The sequence below is a fragment of the Macaca mulatta genome, chromosome 9 (assembly GCF_049350105.2).
Source record: "Macaca mulatta isolate MMU2019108-1 chromosome 9, T2T-MMU8v2.0, whole genome shotgun sequence".
In the NCBI taxonomy this organism is placed as follows: domain Eukaryota; kingdom Metazoa; phylum Chordata; class Mammalia; order Primates; family Cercopithecidae; genus Macaca; species Macaca mulatta.
This window is the reverse complement of record NC_133414.1, coordinates 65609592-65630630: the sequence shown is the minus strand read 5'-3', so window position 1 is coordinate 65630630 and position 21039 is coordinate 65609592. Positions and strand designations below refer to the sequence as shown.

The following is a 21039-nucleotide window of genomic DNA, read 5'->3' as shown; positions in this document are numbered from 1 at the left end:
AGAAACCCTGTCTCTACTAAAAATACAAAATTAGCCAAGCATGGTGGCACATGCCTGTAATCCCAGCTACTCAGGAGGCTGAGGCAGGAGAATGGCTTGAACCTGAGAGGCGGAGGTTGCGGTGAGCCGAGATTGCACCATTACACTCCAGCCTGGGCGACAGAGCGAGACTGCATCCCAAAACAAACAAACAAACAAACAAACAAAAAAAAAAGAAATTGAGAAAGAACAGGGAACGCTCTGGAGGGTGCAAAAATAAGCTCAGCCCTGCGGAGGGATTAGGCTTAGATGGAAGTGAGGACTCATGAAAGGAAAGGCCTGGGAAGTGGGCATTCCTGGAACAGAGTGGGTTGCTCTACCAGAGTGCGTCAAAGATGCCATTGAAAAGTGCCTAAGCCTGAGGAATAGGAGATTGGCTTTTGTTCCAGCTCCATCCATAAATTACTGCATGGCCTCAGGCAGATTTTAATTGTTTTTAGCCACGGTTTCCTTGTCTGAAATGGAAAGGATAATGGTATCCAATTCAAGGAGTTGTTTGTAGGACTCATCAGAAGATCCCTTAGCACAGTGCCTGACCTGGCTCAATATTAGCTATGTTGCCAATAGTGCTCTGGAGCTTGGTTTCTTAATCTGAAAATGAATTAAGTTGCCCTAGATCAGTGTTTCCTGTGTAAATTTTATCACGAGCCAGAGCATAACAATGCATAAAGAGCCAGTGTGTCAGGAAGTCATTTGTAGCAGCCAAAGCTCTTAGCGGGGCCAGCAAGGCTGGGCGGGTTGGGGGGCGGAGACTGACAAGACGGCAGCCCCTCTGTTCTAAGACAGTGTCCTAGGAGACTTTTTATGCTCATGTGGCTCAAGTGCTCTATGGGAGACAGGAAATGCAGCTCTGAGGTTTATATTCATGATATCTAACCGGGACTTATACAGAGGCCGCAGACAAAAGACACTGACATTGCAGAAAAGTAAACAAAGAGTCTAGTGGTCCCACTCCAGGCACATAACTAGTTAGTGACAGATTCAGAACCAGAAACCCATTCTCTGGTCCCATTTGGGGTTCTTCCTCTGACAACAGGTGACTTCCCAAACTTCATCCTTTCCCCAGCGCTTTGGAGTACACACATGTGAGCCTGAGGACACACGCGCCCAGGCACCGGGCTTGTCAGGAACAGCTGCGGCTCAGATCCCTCCTCCTGCTCCCCTCCCTTGGTTATGCAATTCTTTTCCAATAAGGCTCTCAGTCTCACACCATTTGGATTCCCCGACCTTAATCCTGTGCAATGGGGCTGAAATGAATGAGACAGGGCTCCATTCTGGCTTCACAAAGGCTGCATTGTCCAACTCGTGAATGGGTTCCTTCTGCTTGGACCAAGAGGACCGTTTGCAGGGGGGAGGCATCCAGAAAGAGCCCAAGGTCCAGCATAATAACGTGCATGTGCCTCCACGCACATGGGATGGCCCTTTAAAAGGGAGGGCCTGGCTGCGGGAAGCCAGAGACAGCTGGGCCACTGGCAGGAGGGAGAGTGAGGATGGCAGAGACCAGTGCCCTGCCCACCGGCTTTGGGGAGCTCGAGGTGCTGGCTGTGGGGATGGTGCTGCTGGTGGAAGGTGAGCCAGGCAGAACCTGGGGTGCAGCAGGGGCCCAGTGGGTTCTGAGGACCCAGGCCACCAATATGGAGCTGGCAAGGAGAGGCGAGGTCCCCAAATCCAGCTGGGTGTCAGGTCCCCTTGACTGCCTTCCCCTCTGTGCCTGGACTCAGGGGGTGTTCTGACAGCTGAACCTGTGAGGTGCAGCACACTGCCTGCCAAGCAGAGAGTAAGCCAGGCAAGGGTCAGGGAGGGAGGGACTTTGAGAGGGGACATCTGCCCAGGAGATGATCAAGAGCCAGGCTTTAGGACTTTTCATGTCCCTCCAGTCGGGAGGAAATTTAATCCACTCCTTAGAAATCCTGCTAAGAATTCCACATAAGATCAGTCCCCTGAAAGGCTCTGGGGACAGACAGCTCTGCCACCTGCTCTTGTGTGACTGGAACCAAGTCCCTTCAGCTCTCTGCCCTCAATGCCTTGACATTCCGAATGGGTGGTTGTAAAGATTAAATTGGATAATGGGTATAAAGTGCTAGCCTAAATAGACTCCAGGGTATTTAAATTCATTCTCTCCCATCCTCTCCAGCCCCACCATTATTTTCACTGTGTCTACTCCTATGAGCCTAAGCACTTCGCCTCTAGGTCCGCAAGGTACCTACCTACCTCCACCTAGAATCCCTAAGATGCTCGCTGAGGCCAGAGCTAGAGACAGTGTCAATCCTGAATCTGCGCCAGCCTGAGCTAAGTTGAGGGAGAATGCAGCTTTGGTTCAAAGCAGACCCAGAGAAATCATCAGTCTCTAATGAGAACTGACAATGGAGAAGAAGTGACAGTCATTTGATTGGTCCTGAAGGCTCTGGACATGACTTTCTGGTGGCCCCAGCCGGTGTCTCCCTTTCCTGAGAACCCTGCAATCTAGCATCCCTCCAGGTCCTCAAATATGCCATAAAATTTTACCACTTTATTTTTTGGAAGGGGTTTAAATTTACATTTTTATTTCATGTTTGATAATTAGAAATGTCATTGTATACATAATGCTTTGGTTTTTATTTTATTTTATTTTAAAAATATTTTTAAAATTTCAATAGCTTTGGGGGTACAAGTGACTTTTGTTTACATCGATGAATTACATCATGGCAAATTCTGAGATTTCAGTGCACCCATCACCCGAGTAGTGTACATTGTACCTAATATGTAGGTTTTTTTAAAAAAATTATACTTTAAGTTCTAGGGTACATGTGCATAACGTGCAGGTTTGTTACTTATGTATACTTGTGCCATGTTGGCGTGCTGCACCCATCAACTCGTCAGCAGCCATCAACTCGTCATTTACATCAGGTATAACTCCCAATGCAATCCTCCCCCCTCCCATATGTAGGTTTTTTTAATCCCACCCCGTCTCCCACACTTCCCGTTCTCCAGTCTCCAAAGTCCATTATGTCCTCTGAATGCCTTTGCATACTCACGGTTTAGCTCCCACTTGTAACTGAGAACAATCAGTATTTGATTTTCCATTCCTGAGTTACTTGACTTAGAATAATGGCCTCCAGCTCCATCCAAGTTGCTGTAATAAGACATTATTTCATTCCTTTTTATGGCTGAGTATTATTCCATGATGTATATATACCACATTTTCTTTGTCCATTCATTGGTCAGTGGGCACTCGCATTGATTTCGTATCTTTGCAATTGTGAATTGTGCCACAATAAACATAGATGTGCATGTGTGTTTTTGGCTGGATTAAATGGCAGATCTACTTTCAGTTATTTACAGAATCTCTATACTCTTTTCCATAGAGGTTGTATTAATTTACATTCCCAGCAGCAGTGTATAAGCATTCCCTTTTTACCACATCCATGCCATCGATCTATTGTTTTTTGACTTTTTATTGATGGCCATTCTTGTAGGAGTAAGGTGGCATCTCATTGTACCACAGCATGTCTTTGCACATGCTATTCCCTCCTGGAATAGCATGCTCTTCCATGCATTGTCCTGCAGGTAAGTGCTTCTCACAGTTTTGAAGGCGGGATTTTTTTCCTGTTCCTCACTTTAGATGGGGGAAGCTGAGGTTCAGAGAGCTTAAGGAGCAGCAAGCGAGGCAACCGAGCCAAAATTCAAGGTCGGGTCTGTCTGCTTCCAGAGTACGCCCCCTTCAGCTCACTTCCCTGCCTGGCGTCCTGGGCAGCTCCCAGCTCTAACATCAACTCTTCTCCTTGCAGGCTCTCTGACTTTGCTCTACAGTCCTTGGAGAAGGCATTTTGAAATGCAAAAGGCCTGAATTCAAGTTCCAGCTCCACCACTTACTAGCTGTGTACTTAGGGCAAGTTAGCTAGTGTCTCTGAACCTCAGTTTCCCAGCTACAAATGGAGAAGAGCGTATCCAAGTGAAGACTGAATGAGATGACTCATATTAAGTGCTTATCCTTAGTGTGCGCTAAGTGCCCGGCAGGTGTCAGTGATTATGATCGTTATAGCATGAAGCATGCTACGCTATATTGGTTGTCTTTCTTGTCTGTCTGGGAGGTTGCTGATGCTCCATCCACCCCACGCACCCTGTTCTGTCCCCAGCTGGGCTTCAGCAGCCCCAATGCCAGCCCCAACCCTTCGTTTCAGCTCTCTCCGGTCTCAGCCTCAATACCCTGACCATCTTCTCTTTCTGCAAGACCCCGGAGCTGCGGACTCCCTGCCACCTGCTGGTGCTGAGCTTGGCTCTTGCGGACAGTGGGATCAGCCTGAATGCCCTCATTGCAGCCACATCCAGCCTTCTCCGGTACCAGCCCCCTCCCCAGTCCACAGGCCCTGAGGTCCTGCCTGGGGCCTAACCTCTGGGTCCTGGGCAGCCAAGCCAAGGGCATTTTTACTACTTACAGAAAATTGGCCAAGGGCGGAGGGTGGGCAAGCTAAAATGGGCTGAATTCCAGATTGATTCTGAAGAATGACCGCTGATTTCTGGAAGACAGGGATTGCTGAAACCTGATGAAAGAGATGGCAGGCTGTAGAGATCAATGGTATAGGTTCTGTAACCAAACAACCTAGGTTTGCATTCTGGTTTCATTCAGCATTTCTAGTTCTGGGCTTCTTCCATAAATCGGATATTATTTCCTAACTCATATAGTTCGTTGGAAGTATTTACTTCTATTATGTGTAAATAACTTAAAATAATGCTTGATACCTAGGACTCTAAGTAAGTGTGAAAACAAACAGGGTTTTAGCTAGCGTCTAACACCTCCTTATACACAAACCAGGGTCTTCCATCACAGCTTCAGAAGGTGTTTATAAAATTGTTTTCTGAAGCAGACTGGACATTCTCATTCTGATTTTGGACACTGCAGATGGAGGCTGGAGCCCACCTGGATGCGCATGCTCCGTGCTGACCAGCCTGGGGGGTCTGCATCAGTGAGAATTCTTCCTCCTACAGTGAATTGAAGCTTCCACCTTTGTTTGGCCCTTTAGGCTAGGGAGGCCTGGGATCTCCCCCTCTGACTTTGCCTTCATCTTCTGTGTGACCTTGGCCTCAGTATCTTTGCCTCTTTGAACCTCAGTTTCCCCACCTATCAATTACAGGCATGAGCTCTCCTGTGACAGTGGGATCTGATCACACAGAGAGAGCCTATGGCCCAACCGTGGTGCAAAGTCACCGAGCATAGAGAGTGTGCATCGGGCTCTACCCCTTCAGCCCAGTTACTTAAGCTCTAACACCTCATAGGAAAGACACCGATATTAAGGCCGTCTTTGGAGAAGCAGGGCAAGATTCAGGAACGCACACTCCAGGCTGTACTTGGCAGGTGTGGGAGGTGGAAAGGGTTGGAGGAGAGGGGTCACTGGTGCCCAGTGTCTCCCACAGGCGCTGGCCCTATGGCTCGGACGGCTGCCAGGCTCACGGCTTCCAGGGCTTTGTGACAGCGTTGGCCAGCATCTGCAGCAGTGCAGCTATCGCCTGGGGGCGCTATCACCACTACTGCACCCGTATGTATCTGGGCTTCTCCAGTGGAGGGACACCGATGCAGTGTGGAGAGGATAAGAGGCAGGGCGGGGCAGTCAGAACTAGCTACAGCTCCTTGTTTCCCAGGGCAGGAAGTGTGGGTGGGTGTGAGTGTGCATGCCTATCATGTGTAGGCACTCATTTCAGGAAAGGAGGGAGGGTGGGAGAGTGTGCAGGAGAGCTATTGAGGCTATCTTGCCATCACTGCAACCTTGGGCAAGTCAGGGATCCTCTCTGAACCTTAGTCTCCTCCTATATGAAATGATTTTTTTTTTCTTTTTGAGACGGAATTGCTCTATTGCCCAGGATGGAGTGCAGTGGCTCGATCTTGGCTAACTGCAACCTCTGCCTCCTGGTTTCAAGCGATTCTTCTGCCTCAGCCTGCCGAGTAGCTGGGACTACAGGCGCACGCCACCACACCCAGCTAATTTTTGTATTTTTAGTAGACATGGGGTTTCACCATATTGGCCAGGCTGGTCTTGAACTCCTGACCTCGTGATCTACCTGTCTCAGCCTCCCAAAGTGCTGGGATTACAGGTGTGAGCCACTGCGCCTGGCTGAGATGATTTTATTTTATTTTATTTTATTTTATTTTATTTTATTTTATTTTATTTTTGAGACGGAGTCTCGCTCTGTCGCCCGGGTTGGAGTGCAGTGGCCGGATCTCAGCTCACTGCAAGCTCCGCCTCCCGGGTTCACGCCATTCTCCTGCCTCAGCCTCCCGAGTAGCTGGGACTACAGGCGCCCGCCACCTCGCCTGGCTAGTTTTTTGTGTTTTTTAGTAGAGACGGGGTTTCACCGTGTTAGCCAGGATGGTCTCGATCTCCTGACCTCGTGATCCGCCTGCCTCAGCCTCCCAAAGTGCTGGGATTACAGGCTTGAGCCACCGCGCCCGGCAGCTGAGATGATTTTAATAACCAATCTCAGTTTTATTTTGAAAATCAAATGAGATCAGGGTTACAGAAAATGCCCTTGCAGATAGGTACTACGGAGGTGCAGAGAGGCTGGGTGTATGTGTGTAGCTGGGCATGTGCCCTGGCACCCAACCATTCCATGAGGCTTCATGAAAACTGTCCAGCTCTAGATTTCCCAATCTGCATGGTCAAATACCATCTTCATAATTGGCCATATCAGTGTACAAACTGCTCTGTTTCTCCTTGATTTTTTTTTTCTTAAAAGTGACTCATTTTTTAAAATGTAAACACCTGCTTCAAGCTCATTCTAAACAACATCTGGGAAATCACAGGTTTAATGTTCTTATAATTTTAATACAATTAAAATAAAAACCTGTTCACCCAGAGACCATCCAGAACCCTATTCACCACCATGGGTACATAAACATGTTTTGGGGAGCTGTGGCTCAGCTAACCCTCCTAGCAAACCCTCAGCTCACAGCCTTGGAAGCAGAGGCACAGAGAAGTTAAGCAGCTTGCCTAGGGTCACACAGCTACTAAGGGCAGAGCTGACACTGGGCATGACCTGGTACATCCAAGTCCTGAGCTATGAATTTGCTCAGCACAGAGGCTGCTGTGAGGTCTATGGCCAGCACAGCTCAAGCCGTGGCATGGCCTCTTTGGAATCCACAGAACTTCCCTTGCCATAGTCACATGTACAGCCGCCTTCCCTGCAAAGTCACTGCCCGTCATGGGTCTCTCCAGGCCAAAATGCTTCCATCGGTCTCATCATTTTGAGTGGCAATAGTTTAGCCTTCCTGTCCACCTGGTCTCAGAGTGCTTCTCCCACTACTTCCATCCCAGCCCCCGCCCCAGTGATCCCTTGGACCATCTTACACACACACACACACACACACACACACCACCTTCTCAGACAGCAACAGGCTTCTCTGCCTCAATATAGAACAGTTAATCCCTATGCCAGAGGCCTTAGATCAAAGCCCTTTCTATACTGAGAGCATGGCAGAGCAGTGTGAAGGCAGGCAAAGGGGAATGAGGAGGTCTGAATTCATCTACTCCATCCCTGGGAGGTTGTAGGCATGTCACCTTGGCCATCTGTTTCTAAAGCTGAAAGTCTGAGGCAGCACAAGGGTCCAGGTAGGTATTCATTATTGTGCCCACAGAGAATTGCTTGAACCTGGAAGGCAGAGGTTGCAGTGAGCCGAGATGGCACCACTGCACTCCAGCCTGGGCAACAGAATGAGACCATGCTTCAATAAAACAAAAACAAACAAACAAACAAACAAAAACAGGAAGAAGAAAAGGCCAGGCATGGTGACTCATGCCTGTAATCCCAACACTTTGGGAGGCTGAGGTGGGCAAATCACTTGAGGTCAGGAGTTCGAGACCAGCCTGGCCAACATGGTGAAGCCCCATCTCTACTAAAAATACAAAAATTAGCTGGGCATGGTGGCATGAGCCTGTAATTCCAGCTACTTGAGAGGCTGAGGAAGGAGAATTGCTTGAACCTGGGAGGCAGAAGTTGCAGTGAGCCGAGATCATGCCACTGCACTCCAGCCTGAGTGACAGAGCAAGACTCTGCCTCAAAAAAATTTTTTTTAAAAGATTGGCAGAACTGACCTCTTGACTATATCAAGTCTTCCTATCCATGCACATATTTATTGTGCCCACGGTTGGGGTGGGAGGTATCTTAGTCTGCCCAGGCTCCTATAATAGAATGTTATAGACTGGGTGGCTTGAACAATAGAAATTTATTTCTCAGTTATTCAGGCTGGGAAGTCCAAATTCAAGGTGTCAGCATGGACAGGTTCGTTGAGGGCTTGCTTCTTTATTTATAGATGTTCATCTTCTTGCCATGTCCTCACATAAAAAGAGAGATTGTCACTTTTGTGTTCCTTCTTTTATTTTTTTGGAACAGAGTCTCACTCTATTGCCCAGGCTAGAATGTAGTGGCACCATCTCAGTACACTGCAGCCTCCACCTTCTGGGTTCAAGTGATTCTCTACCTCAGCCTCTTGAGTAGCTGGGACTACAGGCGCATGCACCACGTCCAGTTAATTGTGTCCCTTCTTATAAGGGCACTAATCGCATCATGGGGGCTCCACCCTTATGGACTAGTTATAACCCAAAGGCCCCACCTCCAAATGCCATCACACTGGGGATTAGGGCTTCAACATATAAATTTGAGGGGACCCGAACATTCAGTTCATATCAGAAGGTCACATCCAAGCAAACTCCACCTGGAACCATATCAGTAGAAGCAAAGTGTAGATGAGGGAGGTTGTAGATGTGCTCTTCTCTCCTGATCAAAGCCCACCTAGAGACCTGTCCTCTGCCCTGGGATCTTAGACACAAAGGAGTATGACAAATAAACAGTAGACAGAGGAGGGCACCTGTGAAGTGCATCCTGAAGCCAGATCCAGGAGGAACCACTGGATGGAAAGGACCCAATGACACTGCAGCAGAGAGGGGGCTTCAGGGAAGGGATCAGAGGAGGTCAAATCAGCATGGCTGGTTCACATCAAAAGATGCTGCTGGGACTCAGCCTCTGCCTTTGGCACTGAGATTGAGCCCCAACCCCCGAGTCAAGCATTCTCAGAGGGTATCCTCGAAGCAGGGGCAGTGGCCTGATTCTGAGCAAGTGCTGAGGATGGTGGTAAGTCCAGACTTCTGCCTCCATCCCCTATGACCCTCACCTGAACCCCTGCCCATGCTTCTTCCTGAACTTTGGCTTTGAAAACACATCTGTCTCTTTGCCATTCCCTCCTTGTCTCTGTCCTCTGAAGAAGATGGTATAGTGTGTCTATTTGGAGACCTTCACCATCCATTATCTATTTCATTCTTCATAACAATCCTCTGAGCAACTCATTATCATTCCCCTTGTGGCAAGGATTATCATTCCCCTTGTGGGCGAGAACACTGGGGCTCAGAGAAGCTTTTCACTTGCCTGAGGCAGAGCTGTGGTTCTCATTTTGGTGACTTGCTTAGTTAATCCCCTTCTCAGCCTCAATTTTTTAGACCATGACACAGGGATAAGAAAACCTCCTTCTGGCAGGATGTGGTGACTCAATCCTGTAATCCCAGCACTATGGGAGACTGAGGCGGGTGGATCACTCGAAGGGACACTCTTCAAGATAGGGAAGTCCATTCTTTCTCACTCTACCAGGCCATCTCCCCCTCACAACCTCCTCTTCGTCCTCTGTCCTGGGCAGGCAGCCAGCTGGCCTGGAACTCGGCCATCTCTCTGGTGCTCTTCGTGTGGCTGTCTTCTACCTTCTGGGCAGCCTTGCCCCTCCTGGGCTGGGGCCACTATGACTATGAGCCACTGGGGACATGCTGCACCCTGGACTACTCCAAAGGGGACAGGTGAGGTGGGAGGAGCAGCTTCGAGGCTCCTATCCATGGGAATCTTGGCTTCGAACTCCTATTACAAGGGTGCCCCAGCTGAAAATCCAAATGGGGAAATGTGAATGTTTGCCAGATAATCTCAACTCCTTAGTCATGATACCCACATGTAGGCAGACATTGGGACTGGAAAAAGCCTGTTCTGAAAACTGGCCGGGTGATGGGAATGCTATGAAAATTGGGACCCAGAGTTGAATCCAAAAAGAGACATCATACAGGGAGCCATTGGCTTGTGTCAGTGATAACAGTCACCAAGCCACACCACCTCTTTGCCGTCTTCAGCACAGTCGGCCATCATGGCTCTGACCTCATCAGTTTCTAGAGGGTGCCATACCCTTGGCACAATAGATTCAAAGAACATTATGGTCCTTCCACTGGGAGGGAATGCCCTGAGCATACGCTATGAGGCAATCCCTGGAGAAACAGAACTGAATGCATGAGGGTCCCCACCCTCATGGGGCTCGTGTTCTGGTACTGCCCCATCAGGCGGCTCTAGGGAGACAAGGGCTTAGGGGGATCCTTTAGAAACTGCCTTGAGGAATGGTCACATGGGCTCCAGCCCCTCTTGCTTCCACTAGAGCCACGTTGCATTCATCTGCTTTACCCATGGTGTTTAATCATGAGGCATCTGCACTGGACGACAGGCTTTCCAGGTGATGCCTTTTTGAGAATGCTGGGCCTGGTCCAAGTGTCCCTCCATGGCTCTCCCCAGCCAGGGTCCAGTACTTCCAGCTGCCCCTCCCTGGTGTACAGCTCCAAGGTGACATAGTCTCCCCTTCTAATGGGAATCTGCCTCCCTGGGACTCCCACCATTCCCTTCACCTCCCCATGACCACTACCTGGGAACCCAGGCTCTTCTGTGGTCCCTTCAACCATTTCTTCAGTGACGTAGTATCCAATCTTCTTGTTATCCAGTCTCCTTTTAAAACCTTTGGGCCTAGAATGCTCCTTGAGTGTTCCTTCCTCTTGGTCCACTGACATCCCCACCATTGGGTGAACATGTTTCCCAAACTAAAATTTCCCATTCTTCATGCTTGGGGGACAAACAGAAAAGCAGGGCTAAGCACTTGAACAAGAAAGAGGCCTCGGCCGGGGGCGGTGGCTCAAGCCTGTAATCCCAGCACTTTGGGAGGCCGAGACGGGCGGATCACGAGGTCGGGAGATCGAGACCATCCTGGCTAACACGGTGAAACCCCGTCTCTACTAAAAAAATACAAAAAGCTAGCCGGGCGAGGTGGCGGGCGCCTGTAGTCCCAGCTACTCCGGAGGCTGAGGCAGGAGAATGGCGTGAACCCGGGAGGCGGAGCTTGCAGTGAGCTGAGATCCGGCCACTGCACTCCAGCCTGGGCGACAGAGCGAGACTCCGTCTCAAAAAAAAAAAAAAAAAAAAAAAGAAAGAGGCCTCTTCCTCCTCGGAGCTCCCTGGCTTCTAAAGGCAAGTTCTAGGGGGACCTCGTAGCTCCCAAAGGGAATTTACCTGGGACCTGGGAGCAATCACACTGAGTACTTGTGTGAATGGAGCATTTTCCCACATCCGATCATCGAGAGCAGAGCTGGTGGGTCCTTGAGGGCAGCTGACCATCCCTGAGAGCTGACCCCAGTCCTCCATCCGCTCTCCCTGTAGAAACTTCACCAGCTTCCTCTTCACCATGTCCTTCTTCAACTTTGCCATGCCCCTCTTCATCACGATCACGTCCTACAGTCTCATGGAGCAGAAACTGGGGAAGAGCGGTCATCTCCAGGTAAGGACCCCTCCCGGAGTGTTATCTGACGGTGCAGCGCAGCCCCAGGCTCTTGGTGTCCCGAATGAAGAATTGGATGTGACACACACAAATAGCAAAGCAAATATTCATTGCTTTTGCAGCAAAGCAAAGCAGCAAAAGTTTATTCAGCACAGTATTACACTCTCAGAGAGGGGAGGGCGGACCGATCTCTGCGAAGTGAGATCAGCACCAGTTTGGTGTATTTTGGGTTCTTTTACGTGTTTATTTTTCTTCTTCCCAAGGCTGCCTAATCTCTAGCCAGCGTCTGCCTTTTGATTGATAGGTTACTTAGTCGCTTTGGCCCTTGTGTGATTGCCTGTCACCTCCATCCCATAATCTTAAGTACATGCATGATACGCAGTCCATATGCATGAGCCTTAATGAGCTTATTATCATACAGGGTCATTTTAAGGATACTTTTTCTCTCTAATGCGCATGCCCATCTCTGAGGAACTGCTCCTGACAGGTTTGGTCCAGATCTAGCCGGCCATGGGAGCTTCTTACTCACTTTTTAATCTTATTTTTGTTTTGGTTGCTCAACTTCTGTTTCTTGTCTTGCTTCTTGCTCACCGCCTCTTCACCTTGCTTCTGCTTCTACTTATTCTGCCCTTTAACCTCCAATTCCCTCTGCTAGTCTCCTGCCTCAAGAGCAGCAGAAAGTTCTCGGTTCCACTCAGGGACACCAGGGAATATGAACAATGTGACAGACAGCAACCAGGGGTTTTCTGCGTTTTCAATGATCAAGAGAAAATCCAGCTTGTGCACAGCATAGGATGTTAGAACTGGAAACTACCCTCTGTTTGCTCAGATCGCTAAGGCCTGGGGAGCAAGGATCAGGACTGCTCAGATTCACCCAGACCTGGTAACTCTGGCGACCAGGGCTCCCTGCCGGACACCATCCCTGCTGTTCCACTTAATTCTTGCCAAAGATCTGAGGTTTGGCACTAAGTTACAGTCTTTTTAAATGCTGCTTTTAAAGTGCTTTGAGATGTTTAATTTAATCACAGTCACAGGGTAGTGTCCAAAAGATAAAAATCAAACCTATAAGCACATTTGTCCAAGAAATATAGTACTTCAAAATAAGCCCTCCTAGCCATTTTTAAATTTCTGCGTTACTATTCCCTTGCCACAGTTTTATTTTAACTTGGTCACCTGGATGACCTCTAACAAAGGAGTCCTAACAAGCAACAAAGATTAGAACAAATTCAGATCTTAGTATTATTTCATCTTTGCAACCACTCTATGAGGAAGGAGGTTTTCTCTCTTTTTTTTTTTTTTTTTAGTTTTTTTTTTTTTTTTGAGTGGGAGTCTCGCTCTGTCGCCCAGGCTGGAGTGCAGTGGCCGGATCTCAGCTCATTGCAAGCTCTGCCTCCCGGGTTTATGCCGTTCTCCTGCCTCAGCCTCCGGAGTAGCTGGGACTACAGGCGCCCGCCACCTCGCCCAGCTAGTTTTTTTTTTTTTTTGTATTTTTTAGTAGAGATGGGGTTTCACCGTGTTAGCCAGGATGGTCTCGATCTCCTGACCTCGTGATCCGCCCGTCTCGGCCTCCCAAAGTGCTGGGATTACAGGCTTGAGCCACCGCGCCCGGCCTTTTTTTTAGTTTTTTGAGACGGAGTTTTGCTCTTGTCCCCCAGGCTGGAGCGCAATGGCGCAATCTCGGCTCACCACAACTTCCACCTCCCGGGTTCAAGCGATTCTCCTTCCTCAGCTTCTCGAGTACCTGGGATTATAGGCATGTGCCACCACACCCAGCTAATTTTGTATTTTTGGTAGAGACGGGGTTTCTCCATGTTGGTCAGGCTGGTTTCAAACTTCCGATCTCAGGTGATCCGCCTGCCTCTGCCTCCTAAAGTGTTGGGATTATAGGCATAAGCCGCTGTGCCCAGCCTTCTCTTTTCTTTTCTTTTCTTTTCTTTTTTTCTTTTGAGACAAGGTCTTACTCTGTTGCCCAGGCTGGCGTGCAATGGCAATCTCGGCTCACTGCAACCTCCGTCTCCCGGGTTCAAGCGATTCTCCTGACTCAGCCTCCCTAGTAGCTGGGATTACAGGCACCCGCCACCATGCCTGGCTAATTTTTGTATCTTTTGTATCTGTTGGCCAGGCTGGTCTTGAACTCCTGACCTCAGGTGATCCACCCATTTCGGCCTCCCAAAGTGCTGGGATTACAAGCTTGAGCCACCGCGCCCGGCCAGAAGGAGGTTTTCTTATCCCTGTGTCGTGGACTGAAAAATTGAGGTTGAGATGGGCGTTAACTAAGCAACTCACCAAAAGCCACACACCTGGATTCAAACTTAGGTCTGGGACTCCACCACCCACGTGGTCAATCACAGTGCATGAAAGAAACTCTCTTTTTTTTTTTTTTTTAAGTCACTTCATCTGCCACTTTATTTATTTATTGTAAATTGGAAAAGGACTGTGCAAATCTATTTTAGCTGCAGCCCCGATGCTCCCCCGAGGTCAGAAGGAGAGAAAGGACTTTGCTGGGACCAGAATCCAGTCCCCTGGCTCCCAGCTGGCAGCTAGCATAGGCGCCGCCTCCAGGCTGTCCTCCGCGATGCCCATCCCAAACCCTGTCTGGAGGCGCAAAGTTCACATTTATTGGAGGCACAGGCAGCCGGGAGACAAGGCTGCCACCATGATCTCCTCATTTTTCTGGGTTGACTTTAAACCATTGTCTCTGGTGGGCATCGTCAAGGTCACACGCAGGGGTCCGGGGACCTTATCCCAAGCTAAGCGGCTTCCGGAGACCGCACAGCCTCTCCAGGGGATTCCAATTCTCACGGCCTCGGCTCCCGGGAGGGCCCCGCAGTGCTGAGCTCCCTTCCCCCCACCCCCAAATAAGGGACAATTAAGAGAGAAAAAAAAGTCTCTTGGTCAACATATTTTAAAAATCCAAGATGGAAGAAAATATGTTCTCTTCCAACTTAATCACCCTCTTTGTTAAAGAAAGTCATGTCAGGGAGAAAACAGGCAAGAACTTTAGCGTCAGAATTTGCACGTTCGCGTGTGTGTGGGGGGGGGGGCGGGGGGCAGGAATCCGGCCGCTCCCGCTGAAATTAAAGCGCAAGTCTTGCGCCCCCTCATGGCGCCACGCGGCACCCCAGCGTCTCCCGCTCTCCGGACAAGCCCCGTGCCCGCTGATTATATTTCACATTGGGAGCCCAGACAGGGTGGTCTCGCCAGGTGGCTGTAGCTGTGGATGACCAGTTGGTTCTAGGACTGAGGCCTGAGGGCAGCTCAGCCTGGGGCCCCTTGAGCACGCAGTCACAGAGCCCAGGATTCCTCTTAAAGAGCACAGACCCGGGCCAGGCACAGTGGCTCATGCCTGGAATCCCAGCACGTTGGAAGGCCGAAGGAGGAGGATCCCTTGAGCCCAGGAATTCGAGACCAGCCTAGGAAATATAGTGAGACCCTGTTGACAAACAAACAAAGAGTACAACCCAGGAGGAAGCTCATTATCCACCCAGTCTCGACCTCCAGCCACGTCAGGTATTATCAGGCCATTTTACAGACACAGCAACTGAGGTCAGGCAAGCTTAAATAAAAGGCTTAAGGTCACACAGTCTTAAACAACAGAGAGGCCCATCTGGTCCCAAGTTCCCCTGCAGACTCAGCTCCCTCCTGAAGCCTGGTTCATGCTGCCCAGCCCTGCTGAGTGCTGACCTGGTCTTCTCGGCCGCATGGGGCTGTGGGCCACCTGGAGCAAGCTGACATCTCCTGCCACAATTTCTCCCCAGGTAAACACCACTCTGCCAGCAAGGACGCTGCTGCTCGGCTGGGGCCCCTATGCCATCCTGTATCTTTACGCAGTCATCGCAGACGTGACTTCCATCTCCCCCAAACTGCAGATGGTACAGATACTTCTAGTACCCAAAGCTAGACCCCTCTCAGTCTTTGTGTCTCTGTCTCACCTCATCTCACTTTCTGGATTTATGGCCTCTGTGTCAGTCTCTTCCTCTCTGTGTTTCTTCCTTTGGATACTCACAATGCATAGAGCATTAGTTTGCCTCCCTAATCCCCTACCTCGTCCCTGAGTCATACCAGGCTGCGACTTGACATTGCCCAAACCTCATGTGAGATGACAGGGACAGCCAGCCAGATGGTGCAGATAAGGACTCTGTGACTAGGGGTTGAGATTGGTACCCAGGCTGGGAGCAGGTGGGTCTGGACAAGAGTATGACTCCATGGGCTCCATGAGCCATGAATCTCTGCCAACTAGTCAGGGAAGGCTCCAAGGCTGCAGAACTAAATGATTGGCAGCTGCAGGTGGGAGTGACTGGGGTCGCCAGGTGGGACCAGAGAGAGGAGCAGTGGCTTTGAAGCTTCTTTTCTGGACTTTTCTGCCACAACAGGTGCCCGCCCTCATTGCCAAAATGGTGCCTACAATCAATGCCATCAACTATGCCCTGGGCAATGAAATGGTCTGCAGGGGGATCTGGCAGTGCCTCTCACCACAGAAGAGCGAGAAGGACCGAGCCAAGTGAGCCTACCATCCTGGACTGAGCCCCAGGCCGGGAGGCTGCCCCAGGAGTCCTGCCCAGCAGCCTCAGCGGCCAAGCCCAGACACTCACCCACCTTCCCTAATGGCCCCGTGGAGCCTGGCCCTAGGCTGGACACAAGGATTCAGAAAGACACCAGGCGGCACAGAAAGAGCCAGATGGACCTGAGTGTTGGTCATAGCCTTCTACACTCGAGGCTGAGAGGCTTCAGGAAAGTCACTCCTTTTTAAAAATAATAATAAATTTAAGGGGGTACATTGCAGTTTTGCTACGTGGATAGATTGCCTAGTGGTGAAGTCTGGGCTTTTAGTGTAACCATCACCCTAATAATATACATCATACTCATTAAGTAATTTCTCATCCCTCACCCCCTGCCACCTTGTCACCCTTCTGAGTCTCCGATGTCTATTATTCTACACTCTGTGTCCATGTGTATACATTATTTAGCTCCCACTTACAAGTGAGAACATGTGGTATTTGACTTTCTGTTTTAGAGTTATTTCACTTAAAAGAATGACCTCCAGTTTCATCCATGTTGCTGCAAAAGACATGATCTCATTCTTTTTTATGGCAGTGTAGTGTTCCATTCCACACACACACACACACAAACACACACACACACACACATTTTCTTTAACCAATCATCTGTTGATGGATTGATTCCATATCTTTGCTACTGTAAACAGTGCTGTGATAAGCATACAAGTGCAGGTTTCTTTTTGATATACTGATTTCTTTTCCTTTGTGTAGATACCAATAGTAGGACTGCTGGATCAAATGGTAGCTCTATTTTTAAGACAGTATGAAGAAATCACCATACTGTTTTCCATAGGGGCTGTACTAATTTACAGTCCCACCAACAGTGTATAGGTGTTCTCTTTTCTCTGCATCCTTACCAATATCTGTTATTTTTTGACTTTTTAATAATAGCCATTCTCACTGGTGTGAGATAAGATCTCACTGTGGTTTTAATTTCCATTTCTCTGATGACTTTTGATGTTGAGCATTTTTTCATATGCCTCTTAGCCACCTGGCATGTATTCTTTTTGAAAAAAATATCTATTCATATCTTTTGCCCACTTTTTAATGACATTATTTGGATTTTTTTTTTGTTGCGTTGTTTGAGTTTCTTATATATTCTGGATAACAGTCCCTTACTGGATACATAGTTTGCAAATATTTTCTCCTGTTCTGCAGGTTGTTCATTCTGTTGATGGTTTATTTTGCTGTGCAAAAACTTTTTTAGTTTAATTAAGTCCCATTTGTCTATTTTTTGTTTTGTTGCTTGTGCTTTTAAGGTTTCTGTCATGAATTCTTTGCCTAGGTCAATGCCCAGAAGAGTTTTTCCTAGATTTTCTTCTAAGATTTTTATAGTGTCAGTTCTTACACTTAAGTCTTTAACCCATCTTGAGTTGATTTTTTTTTTTTTTAAGTCGGAGTCCTGCTCTGTCGCCCAGGCTGAAGTACAGTAGTGCTATCATAGCTCACTGCAACCCTTGCCTTCCAGGTTCAAGCAGTTCTCATGCCTCAGCCTCCTGAGTAGCTGGGATTACAGGCATGTGCCACTATGCCTGGCTAATTTTTTGTGTTTTTAGTAGAGACAGGGTTTCACCATGTTGGACAGGCTGTTCTCAAATTCCTGACCTCGAGTGATCCACCCGCCTCAACCTCCCAAAGTGATGGGATTACAAGCATGAGCCAGTGTGTCTATCCTTGAGTTGATTTTTATATATGGTGAGAGATATGTGTCCAGTTTCATTCTTCTGCATATGGCAATTTAATTTTCCCAGCACCGTTTATTGAAAAGGGTGTCCTAACATCACTCCTTCTAAACCTTCTAACCCTTAACATAAGGATGTTAATACGGACTTCACAGGGTTGTTGTGAGGCTTGAAGATAACGTGTACTCACTAAGCATATAGAAAATACTCATTAAAACAGAGCTGTTCGTTAAGTCTTGGCCATGCCCTCCAGGGACTCAGTCTTACATAGAAAGGGGTAAAAGCCCCAGGGTTTGCTTGTGGGAGCTCAAGCCAGGCTGCCAGCATCCAAACACCACGTATTAAATCGTGATCTGCTGCCTGTCACTTCCTCTGCCTGTGCATCGTTTCCCAAGTTGGGAGGTAAGATGACGGCAATGGCAACTTGACTACACAGAAAGGACCAGAACATTCCCTGGCATGGTAAGTGCTCACGGAGTATCAGCCACCAGCACATGCCAGTCAAAGACAGCCTCTGGTAATATGGGGCTTGGCCTGCACATTGTTTTAAAATGTTTTGAGGTTTGTTGCCAACATTTAAAAATCAGGAAAATTTATTTAAATCCAGATGTCAGAAGGTGAGGCTACCTTCCTACATGGTTACAGTTTGCAGAGCTCAGGGCAGCTCGGCCCTCTGCCCAGGACACATGCCCTTCTGTCAACTGCAGTGCCTGTGTCCCCTGTGGATCCTGTGAGCCTCTGGGTTTGTGACAAGAGCCATCCCGGGTCCCCAAGAGAAGGAGACGAGGCCAAATACATCAGCATCCTCATCTGTGCTCAGGGGAGAGGCAGGGAGGAAGGTGGTTTGGTCAGGCTGCTTTCAGGGATGGCTTAAGCTCAAGCCCTGCATTCCCAAGGCTTCCTGCAGGAGGGAAAGGAGGGCTTGGGGATGGCCACCCTGGCCTGGGTTGGCAAGAGATGGGAACGGCTGAAGCAGCACCTGGTGGGGAATGACCACAGTCCTGCCTGAAGCTACTCACTTCAGAAGCCCCATGTCTGCCCACACCCCCAATTCCCACTCACGGAGTGGGCTTGGGGACACTCATCACCTTCAGGCTCTTCTGCCCATGTTCCCAAGCACTGTTAGGATCTTTGTCCCCTGTGACAGACACTGTGTGCAGGGCCTCTCCTCTGCCCTCCTTCCCAGCCAGCCCACAGCCTCCCCGGCACCCCTGCCTTCTTTTAAGCAGCTCAGCTGCGTCTGGGAGAAGAGGACAAAGGAGGTGGCTGAATCCTGTCTGAAGTCCACCTCCCCATGGGCCCTTGGCACAGTCACTGAGCTGGCATAGGAATCAAAGTCCGCCCATCCCTGGCACTTGGCCGGGCAGAAGTCAGACCACAACCCTCAAAGGCCTAAATCCTTCTCAGGCTCGCTTTGCTCTGCCCGACCCCTACGGTGATGGATTCACAGCCCTCAAGCTCTCTGCTGATTTTCTACAATGAATATGTACTACTTTTGCAATCACAGAAACATGTAAAGAGAAATGTTACTTCCATCTCCTTCAAGTGTTTTATCCCTGGCTGTAGTTGTATGTTCCCTGCAGAGCCTGTGGGCCTCTGGGTTTGTGAAAGTAATGCAGGAGTCCCCATCCCTGAATGTATATCTGTATATCTGGTGAGACCCAGGGTCCTGCAGGGAAATGGAGATGGTGGGCAAGGTGACTGACGAAGTCTGATGATGAAGGCGCAGCTGACCCAGGACCATGGAGGCAGGTCTGTCCCACAGAGCGGAGGGGAGGAATAGATAAGCCCCATCAGTCTGAGTCTGTTGAACATCACTCCCCACCAGCCTTCCTCTCCTGCCTCCCTCCCAGGCTCCTCTGGAGCAACTGCTCACCCTTTCCTGGGCACCCCTAGGTCTTTTTTCTCCATTCACTTGTGTCCCCTTAATGCCACCCCCTGCAGACACAATGAGTTTAAGGGGGACACATCAACAAGGTCCCCCCACCTGCGTTAGTCATCACTAGCACCACAATGCTCTCTCCAAGTTCCGTGCAGCCCTGGAGAACTGGGGCCACATTGTGGAAAGGTGAACAAGAGCAAGGTGAGAAGACTGAGTCTGGAGAATTCAGCAAGGAAGAAAGAAGGGTGAAAATAGCAGAGAATGTGCTAGAACCTCATCTACAGAGCTCAAGGGCTCAGGGCATCTTCATTGGAGGCCCGGGGAACCAGCCTAACCTTCCCCTGCCCTGGCCTCTAGCCACACTCTACACCAAAGACCACACTGATACACAGACACACAGACTGGACTTGGAAGAGGCCGCCAGGAGGCAGGTGGACATCCAGAATCAGCAAGCACCAAGTACCAGAAAATTCCACCTCCAGCAATCACTTCCTCGTTTGTAAGCCAGCATCCATTTGACCCCCTGAATTCCTGTCTGTCACTTAGTTCTGACATATTCACCTATCCATCCAATACATATCTACTGAACAGCTGCTGTGTGTCAGACACGCGCTCGATGTGACGACGCACCAAGATCCTTTCCAGATACTGCCAGAAAATGTCCACTGTCTCTTTGTCTCTTCATTACATTTGTGAGGAAAACACAGTTGTTAACAATAGCTAGGAAATCAAATACAGAAATTACGGTACAGCCATGTCCAAGTAAGTGGAATCAGGTATAATAATAAGGGTGATCAAGATAGCCCAGAAATTTCCTTCAGAATCTCCGCAAGTCATTGTCACAAAACTAAACACTTATCCCTGGCTCTAGATAAATTAAGCGTGCACTATGTGCTTCATTGTGTACTTGGTTTAATTGTATTTCAAGAGAATTATCCCCCACTGAATTTCAATGTGTAGCCAATTTTAGCCCCATTCTGGATTTTTAAAATTTTCTGTTTGACTTGGAAATCATCGTGTTTTTTTTCTTTTCTTTCTCTCTCTCTTTTTTTAAACTATGTAGTCCTCTGTAAGAAAACCACCATTATTTCTAAGAACAGTTTTCCCTAAATTGTCATCCACAGAGGAAGGCCCCGTAATATGCACTCCTGTAGTGTGATCAGGCCCTGCCTTCCCCTCGCTGGGTAAACTTGGGAGTCAAGACCCCCTCTGGCCCATCCCCTCCATCATCTCAGTCCCCCGGGGCTCTGACACAGGCAGAAGATTCTCAAACACTATCGAAATTTT

The 21039-nt window shown here is 48.9% G+C and overlaps 1 protein-coding gene across 1 annotated transcript in view; it reads left to right on the top strand.

Annotated features, from left to right (window-relative positions):
• Positions 1 to 16404, top strand: part of RGR (retinal G protein coupled receptor) — a 280087-nt gene extending 263683 nt beyond the window's left edge. The window contains exons 2-8 of the mRNA XM_001086190.5: positions 1494 to 1608; positions 4200 to 4356; positions 5431 to 5552; positions 9695 to 9848; positions 11512 to 11629; positions 15388 to 15501; positions 16003 to 16404. Coding sequence (XP_001086190.1) covers positions 1530 to 1608; positions 4200 to 4356; positions 5431 to 5552; positions 9695 to 9848; positions 11512 to 11629; positions 15388 to 15501; positions 16003 to 16134 — 876 coding nt within the window. The 5' untranslated portion in view covers positions 1494 to 1529 and the 3' untranslated portion in view covers positions 16135 to 16404. The remainder of the gene's footprint in view (positions 1 to 1493; positions 1609 to 4199; positions 4357 to 5430; positions 5553 to 9694; positions 9849 to 11511; positions 11630 to 15387; positions 15502 to 16002) is intronic.
• The last annotated feature ends 4635 nt before the right edge of the window (positions 16405 to 21039 follow it).